The sequence below is a fragment of the Cupressus sempervirens genome, chromosome 5, assembly GCF_028749045.1.
Source record: "Cupressus sempervirens isolate cs-2001-9-10 chromosome 5, ASM2874904v1, whole genome shotgun sequence".
In the NCBI taxonomy this organism is placed as follows: Eukaryota; Viridiplantae; Streptophyta; class Pinopsida; order Cupressales; family Cupressaceae; genus Cupressus; species Cupressus sempervirens.
The window spans coordinates 29,703,716-29,720,106 of record NC_143122.1 but is presented as its reverse complement, the minus strand read 5'-3'; the positions used below and the strand labels follow the sequence as shown (position 1 = coordinate 29,720,106).

The window sequence follows — 16,391 nt, the reverse complement described above, 5'->3', positions numbered from 1 at the left end:
CCTACCCTAATCATTTGGACAATCCTAATCAAAGGATTAGCAAACCCTAGTCACATGTGACTTTTACACCTTCCACCCTTGTCCCCTTCACATATGACTCCTACATAAACCTTACACACACTTACACATTTGTCCCCCTTTACTCGTGAACTGAAGTTGCCACATGTGTGAGAAATTTTGGAGAGACTTTGGTCTTCCAACCCTCTTACACACCTCATGGACACCTTACGGACACGTCATTGATCCCAATGAATCCTAGCCCTTTGTCTCATTTAAAAACTCGACCGTCCTTTTCCTTCCATTTCCTATAAAAGAAGAGCCCTCTCCCCTTTTCTATAAACAATATCTAGTCCATTTTTATGCTGTAAGAATGTGAGCAACCGCATCCCTCTAAAACAACACTGTCAAACATTTCATTTTGGGGAGGTTTGCATTTACGTTGAATAGTTTCAAGTATTAGTTTTGCATATTTGTTCATCACATTTGCATGCTTTTCATGTCATTCATAATTTGAAGTGTATGTAATAATGTAGAAGTACTGTAGTTGCGTATGCTTCTTTGTAGCATTTTACATATTACACTAGGGATCTCCTTCTCCATTACGCACTTGCGGAGTAACTTGGTCCAGTCCCATCCTATAGAGTAATCCTTGGATGAGTTGGAATGTTTTTCTTTTAGAGCCAGCTTCCTTTGCTCACTAGTTGCCATGTTTGGTGCAAAATGATGTTGCAAAAAAATATTCCTCAAGCTGTTCATACCATGCTAGCAAAACTGTAATTTGAAAGAGTTGGTTATCTAGAAAATCTTCATTCACTCTTCTCATCGGTTCCCCAAGCTTTATTCTTGACAAATGGTCCGCCATGACATGTCTCTTGCTAGGTCGAACGATGATGTTGAATGTGAATTCTTGTAACAGTAGGAACCACCTATTGACCCTTGTATAATCGGTTTGCTTATGAGGTACAACAATGCTTGATGATCCTCCTAAAAGGTGTATGGTGTAGCAAGGAGGTAGTTCCAAAACATTTGTACTACTTACACCATACCTAAGGCTTCTCTCTCTGTCATACTATAGTTTCTTTTGGCTTTTGAGAGCAATTGACTCGTAAAATATATATGTATGATCCAGTCCCTCTGTACCTGCCTGCGCTAAAGTCGCTCCAATGGCAAAGTTAGACGCACCCACATGGACGTGGAACTGCTTGTTCCAGTCAAGATAGACGAAAATTGGTGCTCTCACCAGTCTTTCTTTTAGTTCCTTCAGTGCAGTAGCCTACTTCATTCCCCATACAAATGGTTCTCCTTTCCTTGTGAGCTTTTCGAGTGGCAATGATATCTCCACAGACCCTTTGATGAACCACTGGTAATAGCCCACATGGTTGAGGAATGACTTACCCTCGTTACATCTTTTGGGTCTTTGATTTCAGTAATCACTCTCATTTTACTTGGGTTGAGTTTTAACCCTTGCACACAATGTGTTCCAACAATTTTCCTTGAGGTACCATGAATCGACAATTTTTTGGATTCAATGCCAGGCGTGCTCTCCGATCTCACTCTATACATCCTCACAATATTGGCAAGCGGGTCTCCTTTCTGCTAAAAAAGGATCAATCATCTTGAAACGCCTTGAAATTGCTTGTTCCCATTTTGTCAAATATGTGGAGTATGATCCTCTAGAATATGGCAAGAGCGTTGCACAATCCAAATTGCATCCTATTGTATGCTTATTCTCCATCTACTACAAAGGCAATTTTATCTTAGCAATACTGATTTGGTTATGACCTGAGAATTCGTCCATGATTGAGTACATCTCATGCCTTGCCACTTCCTCCAATATAATGTGTGTAAATAGTATTCGAAAGGGGTCTTTGATAGTCTCTGTGTTTAAGCACCAAAAATATACGTAGATTCTAATCTGGTTTGCTTCCTTCTTTAGTGAAATAACAATTTGGGACACTCACTAATTTGTACTTTGAAAATAATCCTTGCTTCCAACATTTTCTCAATGTCTTCCTGTACTTTGGCTGCATAGTTTTTGTTCATGTAGTCCAGTCTTTTTTCATATGGGTCTAGCATTGGGTATTAAAGGTACCTTATGTATGCATAGTTTTGGTGGAACCCCTTTTAAATCCTTGTATGTCCATGCAAACACATCTTTTACCCTAGTAATATTTTGTGTGCAACTCCCTTGAGAACCGGGTCGCAATCCTCTACTACTATTAGTTTGGGTTCCTTCTGATCACCCAAGTTAATTTATATTTGGTTCCTCGTATTTTTACCTCTTTGTCTTCTTTGAATTGGTGGGCCAGTGTGTTGTCTATCCTTAGCGTCCCCTCCTTATACTCCTTGTATTCTCTCGAGTTTGTGTCCTTATTGTCTTCCATTTTGGCAATTTTGAGCATGCTACAACTTGGTTGAAACATTTCGTACTCTTCCATCTGCCAATGGACCAATTGTTTAAGAGAAGTGGTCTCATCCTCCAACTAGCTACCTTCCTCATTTGGCTCCATTTCTCCATTCCCACCATACTCACCTCCTTCAGATTCCGAGTCAGATGCCAACTCTTGGCTCGCTATTCGGTTTCGTAAGTCAATAGTGTACATTGTTTCCTACGCTTTCAATTGACAAAGTGTTCTTTTTCCAATTATGGTTGGCTTTGGCTATCACTAGCCATTCTCTGCCAAGCAAGGTGCCATACCCTTCTCCAAAGTAATGACCACAAAGTCTAGGAAGAGTTGTGTCCCCACAATCACCTTTCCCATGAGTGTACCAAGTGGTTTTATGTTGTGCTGGTTTTCCCCCACTAGATGGAATGTAGGTGGCCACAATGTGGGTTATCCTAGGGCTCTCCATGTCTCCTCAGGAAGTACATTGACTCCAGATCCTTCATCCACATTGGTATTTGTAAGTTTGTGACCCATAATTTCTATTTCCGCTATGGCGAGAGTCCTCCCTTTCCCACCATGAATAATGTTAGTTCTAGCGTCGTTGTTCCTTTTGCAGAACATTTTTATTGCCATCTTCCTCCCATGGCTCGTTTCCTCCATGGCTAGTGGTATTTCCTTCTGCCCTTGAAATTGCTACCCTTAGTTAGGGTAGTGTATCCAGTAAGTTGGCTACCCTTATTGGTACAATAACTTGCAGCATCTATTTTATTATGCTGATTTCAGATGCTGATTGTAGCGAGGAGCTTGTTGCCTCTTGCTTGCATTTTTTGTTCCTCCTCCCATGCTATCTGTGCCTCATTCAATCTTTCTTTTTCAGTTTGGGTGTGTGGGGTATGGAGCCTTTTTCACTTGGAGTTGGCTAACCACCATTACTTGTTGTTCAGGCTTTGTCACTTCCAACATGTTTACTGCCTTCCCCTTTGGACAATTGGCATCTTCGTGGTTCCCCAACCCACACCACCGACACAACTTATTTCTGCCATTTTGCTGATTTTGGCATCCACGCACAAAGTGTCCCCATTTGTTGCACCATTTGCATTGTATCATTGGGTGGCCCTTTGCATCGTACTAAATACGACTTTGTGGCGTATTGTTATAGCTGTTGTTGCCTCCACATCTATTAATCTGGTAGCCTCTTAGGGAGGTATCAGAGTTTGTATTTCTTGGTGGCATGTCTTGTTCTGTGGTTAGAAGTACTTCCGTACTTCTTACCTTTAAGTTGTATGGGCACTCTCTGAGTGAATGTCTCACCCCCTGATAGATGTCCCAGAGTGAATTTTTTGGACAATTACTCTTTGTATGCCCTTCATTTCGATACTCAGTACACTATAGCTCTCTGCCTTCTTTGGCTTCTTTTTCTCCTTTCATTTTCTTCATCATTCGCATAATATCTTTACAGAGTGCTTGAATTGTCTTCGACTCTCCTTCACTTCATTTTCTTCATCATTCGCATAATATCTTTACAGAGTGCTTGAATTGTCTTCGACTCTCCTTCACTTTCTTCATCACTGCTGCCATCACCCAACCTTTTTTTATTCCTTGTGGTTTTGTTTTCACTCTCAATGTCTATGGCTCGATTGCATGCCTCCTTATATGTGGATGAAGTTACTACCTTCATTTTTTTCCAGATGGAGGGGTTTAGTCCTTCTATAACCATCTTTTCTTTACCTCATTTGCTGGTTTGTTCTCCAACCTCCCTATTAATTCTTTCAACCTCCTGTAATAGACTCAAACACTTTCATTCTTTCCTTGATGTGTGTTGAATATTTCTACCACAACGTTGTCATCTCTTAATAACTTGAATTCCACCTCAAAGTTCTTCCTCAAGTTGGCGCATGTTGCCTTTTATGCCACTAGGAGATCTGTATACCAGCCGATTGTTATGCCTTGTAAGGTGGAAGAAAAAGATTTCAGCTAGTAGTCCTCATCCTCCTACCCTGTAACCTCCCAGAAGGTTACGCATGTTTTAGAATGTTGCGTAAGGTCTGCAATTCCTTCTCTTGTAAACTTTGGGAGTTTTTGTTTGTTTGGTGTGCTTGTCATCCTTCTTCCTATGTTTGGAAGGTTTGCTCCTCCTTGCCCTCCAAACACACCTTTGGTGGTATTATTGGGCTATAAGACTTCTCCTCTACCAGCTTTTGCTATATTTTGGTGGTACCAATATTCTCACCTTCCTGGGGTCTTCGACTCTATTTGCCCCATGGTTCTCTCCTCGGAAATGGCTAATCCTTGTATTATACTTGCTGTCCCTCTAGACTTCTTTTTTCATTCTTGCTATCAGAGTCCCTAGAGTGCTCTGTCTCTTTCGATTCACTTTCCCAACTATCGGTGTCCTCACCATTTCCTATTGTGTGCATTGTTAGTTCCTCCTCAGTGGTGCCTCTGGCTGGTGGCCCTTCCTGGTGGTACTTGTTGCCGGTTATGAAAATGTTGTTGCCCAGTTGAGCTTGTTGGGCAAGACTTGACAATCTTTTCCGCCTTTCTAGTTGTCGTATCAGAAGAGATCTCCTTACCTCCTCACTATCCTCCAGATATGTTTCCTTCTGGCATCTCTTGTATTTATGAGGAAGGAGGGGCAATAATTGTTGGGCTGGGGGTTTGTTCTTGATTCCTCCATCGAGGTTTCGTTCTGCGGTTGCTTGTGTTTAGGATCCTCTTCTCTGCGGGTGCTTTTGTAAAATCGTTGTAATGCTTGCTGCTACGTCCCACGCATGAATGAGATCTTGTGTTAGTTGATCTTCCCTCATAACTTCCTCTTCCTCAATGTCACTATCAGTTATCATTGTTTGCTAGTCAAAAGGTCGACACATTATGCTTCCATCTTCCTCGTCCACTTAGACCTTAGGTTTGTATTCAACAATGACGCCAGAAATGTTGTCTGCAAGCTATGGCGGATCCTTGTGCTAGGTATGGAAGTAACTAGGTGCCAGATATGGAGAGGTTTCTATGTCAAGTATGGAACTGTATATAGAGCCTAATTAGCAATGCTAGCACAATACTCGTACCAATAATCAGAACATACACATTACACAAAAATGGAAAAATATCACTTTATTGATTGTACCAAAGCGTTACATTACCGATACCAGAGTTTGCCAATATTTCCATACCCTCCCGATGCCCAATGATTTCTAGTGCTCCTATTGGTTACAAGAACCAACCAACATATGTTTTCCTTACTATATTAATTACCTGAATGACTTTATTGCAGCCTACGGTAGCTGCTGCAGAGCGGCTGTTTGAAGATCACATAATTGACTTTCAGCTGGGTTAAGTGTATAAAACTGGCTGCCCTCATTGCAAGTGCAGTATTAAGAGAGTGCTTGGTAATGAAATTTTATTTCCCAAGGAAAAACAGTATCTTTCCTTCACAGTTGGACTCCATATTTCTTTCCAATACAATGGACCTACTGCAGTCAGTAAGCATTTTGGAACATAGAGCAGGCAAAATCATATTGGATGAGTTTCTAGTGGGTGACAAGCTTATGGAATCCATTCAAAATGATGACTTGTGGAATGGGCTGGCTCCAGTTGGGGGATTATGTAATGGGCACCCTAGAAATGCCCAAAAACTGAACCAATTGCGGAAATATATATTTTTTAATGCAAACTGGAGATGGAACCGATGCTGAAATTATATTAATTCTCAAAATGATGAAATCAAGTACAAGCAATGTATTCCAAAGGCCAAACCCCAAGGGAATGACGTCTAGAATTTTACAAGAGAGGATGAACGTCCTCTATTGCCAAGAAAGATATGTGATTCACACATCCAAGCTCTTATCAAATGTCATTCACAAAAATCCCATGCTCAACAATGAGACTTTCACCCCTATTTATCCTTTTCGTTCACCCTTCTAGAAGGAACTAAAACATTAATTAATTGCAAGTGCTAGAAGCTTCCCCCTTCCAATAATTAATGCAGTCTCTAGAAACTCCTCCCTTGCAATACAATAATTAAATGTGCCTCTAGAAAATTAAATTACTAGAGGCTTCCGCCTTTCCAATAATTAATACACACTCTAGAAGCTTCTCCCTTGTAATACAATAATTAATTAAATATAAAGTCACCTTTTAATTTAATTTATTTAATGACTTTATAAGAAATTAATATAATTTCCTCTTATGCAACACTTGGACTTTGAAGAACGTGAAGGTTAAAAGATGGGGTCATTACAGATTATTTCCTAGGTTTTTTCTGCAAAATGGTGAAGAAATGGCAACAATCCTTGACAACATAAAGAAGCCTTCGCTTATACAGGGTATCTGGCCATTTCAACAGGTGGCTAGGACTATGAGCAGGGTTTTAAGGTTCGAAATGAAGAGTAAGATATTTTCAAAGGTGCACGCATTGCTCTCAATTATTGGGCATGAGAATGAAAATGTTACACCAACTTTGTGGATGCTTCAGAATAATCTAGTGTGGGCATCAACATCTAGTCTACCTTTATTACTTCCATTATCAATGCATTTTCAAGACTTACCATCCGCAAAAATGAGGCTTCTTGTTCATAGGAGGATAGTAGTATGGGCTTCGAGCAAATGGAGGAATAATCACATTGAGCCTTTTGGAAATTTTCAGAGGAAGGTATATATTTCTTTGGTTATCCTCTAGGCATTTTTTGCTCGTCAATTTTTTCAACCCATCTGCTGTACCGTGGTGGAGATGTTCTCCCGATGAAAAATATTCATGATTTTCAGTACCCAGTTTTTCCCACAATATTTAAGTCTCGCTCCCATGGAATTTTGATGGTGGCGACATGAGCCTTTATCCGATTCTCTGATTTATAGACCCTTTATGAAGGATTGTATTAACAAATTTAGGGTCTTTGTGAGAGACTATATTCAAAATGGTGCTTGGAAAGATGTAGCAGTGGTTCACAGGGATCTTTTGAGCCCATGCTAAATTCAATCTATATTGTGCAGCAGGACTCCTTAGACAAGATGGTGGGGGCAGCCTCCCCGTCTGGTTGTTATTCGGTTGCCTCAGCTGTCTTTTTTGTATCCTACTGTTCCTCCACTTTTTTGGGCTATAGTTTGGAACTTAAAGTTGATTCCCAAGATTAATTATTTTTGGGGGTTTTTCTTCAAAACAAGGTCCTCACTTTGGATTATTTGTGTAAAAGGGTGTTTTCCTATGTTGTAGGGTTTGCATCCTGCAAGCTTGCGCTGGGTGCAGGTGCTTGCTGGGTGCGTGCCCAACCTTGTGGCTTATATGGCTTATTTGGATATTTTTGAACTATCAATTGGCATTTGGCATTGATCAATGGTCAAGTATTATACTATGAAATTATTTAGTTTTAAAATTCTGTATATTTGTCTTTTCTTTTGTATGTATAATACATATAAACACATATATATACACACACCCAAACACACGCAAACCTCTAATTTTTTTGCATGCATCCATGTACTGGATTCATGTACCCACACTCATACCAGCAATATAGGGTTTTCCTCTTCTAAATAGGTGCTTCCTTTGTTTTGAAAATTGTGTAGTGCCCTGCATCTTCTTTTGAATTGCCCTTTTGTGTGTGATGTTTGGTCTTATATTCTGGGTCTTTGAAGTATGGATTGGGTCTTCTTCTTCTCCTTCTTGGCTGATCTCTTACGTCAATGGGTGTCTCCCTCTAATTCTTCCCTCTTTCCTCTGGTTCTTTGTTATTCCTTACTTGGCCTGGGGTGTTTGGAAAGAACAGAATAACTGGGTGTTTAGAGACTCCCCTCTTGGTGGTGATTTGGTGTCTTCCAAAATTTGTAGAGCCATCAAGAAAACTTTTCTTTTTGAGATCTCTTATACCCAACCTAGGGATAAAGTTTCTCTAACTGATTATGATTTGCAGGTGGCTTGAAGATGGCAGCTCTAAGTTGATATTTCAATTCCTATCAAGAAAGCTAAAGCTCCCAGAGATAATATTGTGGCAGATCCCTCTTGGTTGGGTTCACTTTGATGGGGGCGGCAAACGAAATCATGGGCTGGCTAGTTGTGGGAGAGTGTTCAGAGATGAAGCTGTTGTTGCCTACCATGGGTTATTTCTTGCCTACAAATCGAATTGTAAACAAGTGTGGATTGAAGGAGACTGATATCATTATAAAATGTGTTAAAAATTGCAAAGGCCTGGTTGGACTATCAAGAATTGGATAGAGGACTCTACAACTATCATAAACACTTTTGATGAAGTCTATAATTCTCATATATTTAGAGAAGCTTTTGGTGTTGTCGATCCCTTGTAAATATTGGTGTGCATAGCTATAGTTAAACTGGAGAGGCAGAGGGGTGATATAATGTCAACTCAAACCAAGGATTTAATTGGCTATGATAAGCATTGAGCAACATGCTTAGGCAATGCACCTTACTTTTCATGATTATGTATAATCTTTTACTGATTTCTCTTTTCATTATTACTTGACACTTTGTGGGTAATTTGAAAACCTTTCTTGTGGAGATGAGCACAACATCGTGTCTCAATAGATTTAGGACTTTTAGTGGGGCAGGACACTTTGTAAAGGCAAGGAATTTCGTCATGGGAGGCGGCAAGAACAAATTAGAACCAGTCACTTATGAAAAGTCATGAAAATTAGCAATTTTGTACAAAGGCAGGGTTTCACCCTATATGGAATGGTCCCATGGTTTTGATCACAATTTATCAAAAATATTTGTTCATGGTTGGAAAGATTTGCAAGTCACGAGTATGACCCAAAAGTTTGACATAACAGAGGAGCTTTGTGAATGTGATTGGGCTTTCCATGGAAGGCAAGAGTTTTTTCAATGACTGGAAGTCCTCTGATGTGGACGTTCAAAATTTACGAAAGGGAAAGAGGCCAAGCAATCGGTGAAGCAATCCAATGAAGGATACAAGATGAAATCCCTCAAAACCATGTTGGTGGCAGTTCTCAAGGTACTTATTCAGTAGTTGTTATACTGTTATATTGTAAGGGCATTATTTTGCTCTTCTTAACTATTTTGGACATAAAGATACGATTTCCTTTCTGTTTTCCTTTCTTTTCTGAGAATGGGTATTCGAGACCATAGAAAGAGCCCTAAGAACCGTATCCTGCATGATGGGTCAATCCTATTGGTTATGGATCATTTTATGTTGACTAAGGGGAAATCAAAGATTCCTCTACTTTAGAAAATTCTACAAATTACAACTTTGAGTAAGAGGATGAGGACTCGGATAGCCTTTATTTTGATGACGATGGATGGAAAACAGAGGATGAAGATGATCATGGTGAGAAAATAGAGAAGTCAAGAAAGAAGAAAGAGGTCAAAAAGTGGAAAAACTCCCCTGTTTGCTTTTTCTAGAGGCAGCAAACACAATTGCCAAAGGTGTTTAAGAGACTCCCCTCTAGCTATTGATAGAGAACGAATAACCTTTCGACTTGGAGAAATATCATGTACTCCTAAACTCTGATAAAGAAATCCCTAATTATCTTTTGGGAGTTGCCGGAAAGTGGTGGTGGATACCTTAAGAATGCATAGGTATTATTTCCATGAACTGAATGATATGATTATTAAAATTCAATCTCTACAAAGCAATTTTGAGAAAAAAAATCTCAGGGTGATTTGTGGATTGAAAAGGAAGAAATGCAGTTGCCTCACTTTAGAAGATGGTCAAGAATGTTGAGCTTATGAAAGAGGACTATGAGGGTAGAATTACCAGACTAGAGACCAATTACAGTAAAATTAATGACAATTACCCGACTGGACAAATTACAAGAAAATTAATGACAATCTCATTACCTTGGTGAATTTCAGCCACAAAGTTATTAAGTGGAGTGCAGACAATATGAAGGTAATGACTGAGAAATTTAAAAAAATGCATGAAGCCAAGATGCTATTTGCAGATTTTGAGGCTTTGGATAAGGCTAAACAGATTCTCCCCGAGGAAGACAAAGGACCCAGTACTCGCATGAGGGCTCACCTCAAAAGAGCCGCTGAGTAGTCAAACCAAGATCTGAGGGACATGAAAAATCTCTCTATGAATGTCTCTCAACTTGAAATTGAAACTGCAAAGGCTTTAAAAAGTCTGAATTAGTTCTTGTTTAGCTGTTTGCTTTGTTTCTTTTTTTCTTTGGGTTGGCTGCCTTTTTCCTGTTTGTTTTCTGATGGCAGCTTTTTGAAATTAGGGTTTTGGGTCCCATCAAAACCTCTTTGACTCCTAATAACAAACAATTTAATTCTATAGAAAATCAGTATAAGAAGTAGACATAGAATATGAAGTAGACACAGTGAGCTAAAATTTACCTCAGAATATAGACCATTCAAGTATCATAATAGTAAAATACTCTCTTTGGATGAAACCTTCACCAAAATAAAATAGATTCAACATTTTTTGTGTTGTTAACTTGTTACTTTAATCTAAAATATCCCTGCGATATGCAAGTTTAATTTTTTATTTAACATTCAACTTGGATAAGTGGAGTCAAGATTAAACCACGTGTGACAATGTATTGACAGTATTGATAGAAATCCTGGCACCTGAATATAGATAAAATGAAATCATGATAAAGTAGACATAAAATACGAAGAATGAACAATGAGAGAAGATATAAACTCAAAATATAGACCATTCACTTGTCATATCATATAAATACTCTCTTTGGATGGATGCCCAACCAAAATAAGATAGATTTTAACTCTTTTAATCTTTTTATTTTAAATTGAAATATCTTTGTGATGCACACATTGAAAATTTTATTTACATTTTATTCATTATTCAATTTATTTGTACCATTGGTTGAATTTTATGTAAATATTATTTATATGCTTTGAAGTTATAGAATGTATTTTTGGTCATGTTACAACAAGAATGCCTTCCCATCGACTAAAACACACAGCTGCTCGGCTCCCTGTAAATTCACCACTAGTTGTGCTTTCTATGCATGTCCCAATGAGCTCCCATTTATATTTGTGCCCTAAAAATATTTACAACCATGTTATTCATAAAATATTTGGCAACTTAATTGATTCTGAGGGTTTCACAAGTTGGGAGGTTGATTAAGATTTTAGATGCAATTTGAATGCAAAAATAATTGTTGAAAATCAGCAAACAAATTTTAAAGAAGACAGGATCTTTTGGGAGAAAAAAGTTCTGTTGTAAGATTCGCAAAAAATTGGGTATAATTGAGATTTTTAAGAAATTTTTCTCGGAACATTGGTACAATGCCTTAAGGAACAAGGAGTGTATCTAGATGTCTATTTTCCTTATTGCTACAAGTTGAAGCTTGTTCAAATGTTTGAGTTGATATCCATTTCTTGCCCAAGAATTCTAATACTTGGAGGTGTAGAAACCTGAATGCATAATTTGTTTAGTTTGTTTTTTCCAGTTACCTTTTTTGAGGTCTGAAGAATTTATTTTTGTGTTACTGTCAGGGGAGCTCTTAGATGCAGGAATAAATCGGAGCCCCAGTGCTTATTTAAATAATCCTTCAAATGAAAGAGCTCGATACAAACATAACATCGATACAGATATGACATTACTTAAGTTTGTGGATAATGAGTGGGGTCCAGTAGGAAGTTTTAACTGGCATGCCACACATGGAACTTCAATGGGGCGCACAAACACACTAATCAGTGGTGACAACAAAGGAGGTGCAGCACGCTTTATGGAGGATTGGTATGAAAAGAAGAGTGGTGATTCTGCTTTTGTGGGGACTGAAAGGAATGGTTTTGGTTATTACACAAGTTCATTGAGAAAACTTTATAGAAGAATTTCAAATATAATTCCACATCCAGGTGTGCAAATTCCTTACATTTATACATTTTTGATACTTTGATTTTAATTCAGTCAACTTCCAGCTGTTCTTAGAGACAACAATTTTTCCATTTTTATAAAATATTATTTTGTATTTGCAGATGAAGATATTTACACAACTGCAGCATCACTCAATAGCACAGGTGGCCAGCCAACTACAAAGATGTCTAGTATTGCCCATCGGGTTCGAAGTCCAATGAGAAATAGTGAAAGACCTCAGTTTGTTGCTGCATTTTGTCAGTCCAATGTTGGTGATGTGAGCCCAAATGTATTGGGTACATTTTGTATAGACACTGATTTGCCATGTGATTTTAATCACAGTACTTGCCATGGGAAAAATGAGCTATGCTATGGTCGTGGCCCAGGGTAATTCTCAATAGTTACTTTAAAGAGTAATCAAAGATCCTTTGTAGCTTTTTATTTTGAATGACTACCAAAAGGTGTACTAATGAAATAATTTTCCTTTCAGATACCCAGATGAATTTGCAAGTACTCGTATCATAGGGGAGAGACAATTCAAGAAAGCCACTGAATTATTCAATCATGCCACTAAGCAGTTATCAGGTAAAATAGATTATCGTCATGTCTATCTTAACTTTTCTAATATTGAGGTAAAAATTCAAGAGAGGCATGGGGGGGAGGAAACTATTGTTCAAACATGCCCGGCTGCCATGGGATTCAGTTTTGCTGCTGGAACAACTGATGGCCCGGGTGCATTTGATTTTCAGCAAGGGGATGACAAGGTGAGGATTTTGTTTTGTTTTGTATTAATGTTCTTAGTTTTTAGTATTACTCGTTTCAATATTTTTAAATAGTTTTTTGGCTATGTTTTCATTGCAGGGAAATCTGTTTTGGAGGCTTGTGAGAAATTTATTGAGGACTCCAACAGCAGAACAAGTTGAATGCCAGAAACCAAAGCCAATTTTGCTTGATACAGGAGAAATGTCTCAACCTTATGCATGGGCGGTAAGGATTTGATCCCAGGAAACCATGTAAACATGATAAAGTAAATATAAAGTGCCTATTCAAACTGCAGTATGAGTGGATCTCAATCCAACAACATTTCTGAGGATTTTCTTATTGCAGAAGATTTCAATCTCTGAATACTGTGTCCATTGAATTTGAAATGGTTTTCTGATGGTTGGACTGTCTTTAAGTTAGAGACCTCTGAATGCATATATTTTGTCTTTTTCTCCATGCTCAAGTTTTCTAATATGCTAAACATTTGTTGTGTTTGGGTGAAAAATAAATTTTTCCTTTCACATAAATGTTGAAGTAGTGACTACAAATTCGGAGGAAAAATTAAGAAAATGTAAGTATGCCGGTTTGACATTGAGCAATAATACTTACATAGTTGGATTAAATTGAAGTCATAACACAATGTTCGGCAATAAAAGTGAATGTTGTAACAAAATTCTCAGACCTTTTGATTGTTTCCAACAATGTCACGCTGTTCCAGAAAGCAACGCTTTTATTATGCCCTATAGAGTTCTCTTGAAATGGACACAGTCAAAGGGTACTTAAATTCCCTTTGATTAGTTTATAGAAATTTTAAGCAAATAATACTGTTGTTTGTCTGTGGCTAGTGCATATCATGTTTTTAGAGTTTTGCAGTTTTTAAGTCCTTTCTGTTATTAGTGATTTTCTTGCAGTAAAAGACTTCATCTTTTGACCATTCACTATAATATTTGTTTTAGCATGCCTATATAGTTGTTTCAAATATTGATTTAAGGTGAACATATAAAGCAATTCAAACATAGGTATGCTTATGCAAAGATAAATATTGATTCAAGCAATTTATCAATTCAAGGTAAATATTGATTCAAGTGATTTATCAATTCAGATAGAATGCTTATGCAAAGACCGAGGAAGTTCCATAATTTTGAGAGGCTTCATATAGAGTTCTAACTAGACTAACATCTGCAGTCATATATTTTGTTAAAAATTCTCTTAGTTTATAGATTTGTTTTCAAACCTATTTGAAAGCTCTTTAATATATGCATTTTATTTCTTTGCAGCCAGCTATTCTTCCAATTCAGATCCTAAGGATTGGCAAGTTTGTCATCCTCTGTGTACCTGGAGGTGAGTGGCATGATCAGGGTTGAGCTGCTCCAACTTTTGTGATATTTTAAATGCCTTTGGAGATACTAGTATATTGAAGTCTTTTTAGTTGTCGTGACTGGTACATTTATAATTTTGTTCCAGTGGCAGAGAGTCTTTACATAAGTAAGCTGAACAAACTTTTGAGATTCTTGAATTGTCTAGAAGAACTAGGCAGAAACCATTTAAGTTCCCACGAATGAGCTTTATGACTGTTGAGATTGTATCTTGAGATGAACATTCAAGAAGAGTTATGGGGAAACTATTGCACTTTACGTCAGACCCCTCTCCGATTAGTTCAAGTCCAGAGGCTCAGGAATATGTTTATTGGCCAGGTAGTTGACTATCCAATATTGTGAAGAAATAAACTTATATGTCAGGATAGAGACTCTTGAAAGTATTTGTCAAGCATTAAAATTTAATTCTTTAATTATAGTTGTACCCAATAAGAGATTGCGGCCAATTGCCACAGCTTACTCAGAGAGCTGTCTGCATATTGTGTTGGCTATTTGTTAAAATAAGTTGTAGACAAGAAGTTAGATGTATTAGTTTCTTTGAAACAATGTCTTTGTAATGCATTTTTCATGGCCATACCTGTTTTTCACAATAGCATAATTCTGTTGTTTCACAGAATTCACAACAATGGCTGGAAGGCGTCTCCGAGAAGCTGTGAAAGAGGTGCTGACCACTTACGGGAAGGATGAGTTTGACAACAGCACTAATGTAGTAATAGCAGGTCTAACCAATACCTATTCTCAGTACATCACAACATTTGAGGAGTACCAAGTACAAAGATATGAGGTATTCTCATGTAACGAGCTTCTCCCTTGGAATATCTAGTGTTCATTATGTTTTGTAATTTTCTCTTATATTTTTTGTTCTTGTAGGGAGGATCTACTTTGTATGGACCACATACATTGAGTGCATATATTCAAGAGTTCAGAAAATTAGCCAAATCGATGATAGATGGAGAGAAGGTTGATTCAGGTCTATCACCTCCTGATCTTTTGAATAAACAAATTAGTTTTCTTCCTCCAGTTGTTGTTGATTTGACTCCAAGTGGAGTTAAGTTCGGTGATATTAAACAAGACATTTCCAAAAAGGGACCTCACATTAAAGGAGATGTTGTAGAGGTGACATTCTGGTCTGCTTGTCCACGGAATGATTTGATGACTGAGGGGACTTTTGCTTTAGTGGAAATGTCAAGTGCTGATGGAAAATGGACTCCAATGTATGATGATGATGATTTTTGCCTGCGCTTCAAGTGGTCACGTCCTTCTTCCAAAAGCGCTTATAGTTATGCAACCATACAATGGGAGATTCCAGAGGAAGTCAAGCCTGGGATATACAGAATTCGCCATTTTGGTGCATCAAAACACTTATTTGGTACCATTGATCATTTCACAGGAGCATCGAGTGCCTTTGTTGTATCATAGCAATCTTTTAGGAGTTATAGCATCCGTGGACATACATTGATGTATGCTTTAACTGTTTTAAAAGACACACTTTATCAAATTATAGAGTAGGGCTGCATAAATGTTTTTTTTCCAAGTTGCATAACATTTTACTCGTTCATTTTATATTATTAACAATCTAATATGGAGAATGCAGATATTCCATGTTCCGAACAATATTGTGTTTCCTGCCACAATGAAAGCTAACTAAAAGTCTAATTAGAGTACACCATTCATCTGATATATCTAGAAGAGGTTTGGCATCTCATTGATTGGAAATTATTTAATACATTAGAAGCTCAGGCATACTGCATTTTCTTGTTTGATTGAAATAGCCGATGTAGGTTGTCAGGTAATTGAGTTTATACTTGTACTGATACGTGGTGTGATTTGTGGTAAGTGATCGATGTATTTTTTTTTTATTTGATATTGTTGGTACTCGTTAAATCGTACCAAACCTAGTGTTTTTGGCTTGGCTACTGAGCTCTTTAGGTAAATAATTGTTTGTGATGTATGTTAATACAAAACAAATTGCGGGGTTTGCAGGGTCTATACTGATGAATATTTATGAAAATATAAAATAGTAGGCCTATGACAGTAATTTTTACCAGTGGCAGTTGAGAACAATCATT

The 16,391-nt window shown here is 37.8% G+C and overlaps 1 protein-coding gene across 1 annotated transcript in view; it reads left to right on the top strand.

Annotated features, from left to right (window-relative positions):
* LOC149554435 (neutral ceramidase 2-like) overlaps positions 1-15,936 on the top strand; it is a 66,623-nt gene extending 50,687 nt beyond the window's left edge. The window contains exons 3-9 of the mRNA XM_089828488.1: positions 11,824-12,186; positions 12,307-12,571; positions 12,675-12,948; positions 13,046-13,171; positions 14,224-14,287; positions 14,937-15,106; positions 15,193-15,936. Coding sequence (XP_089684614.1) covers positions 11,824-12,186; positions 12,307-12,571; positions 12,675-12,948; positions 13,046-13,171; positions 14,224-14,287; positions 14,937-15,106; positions 15,193-15,741 — 1,811 coding nt within the window. The 3' untranslated portion in view covers positions 15,742-15,936. The remainder of the gene's footprint in view (positions 1-11,823; positions 12,187-12,306; positions 12,572-12,674; positions 12,949-13,045; positions 13,172-14,223; positions 14,288-14,936; positions 15,107-15,192) is intronic.
* Positions 15,937-16,391: the final 455 nt, after the last annotated feature.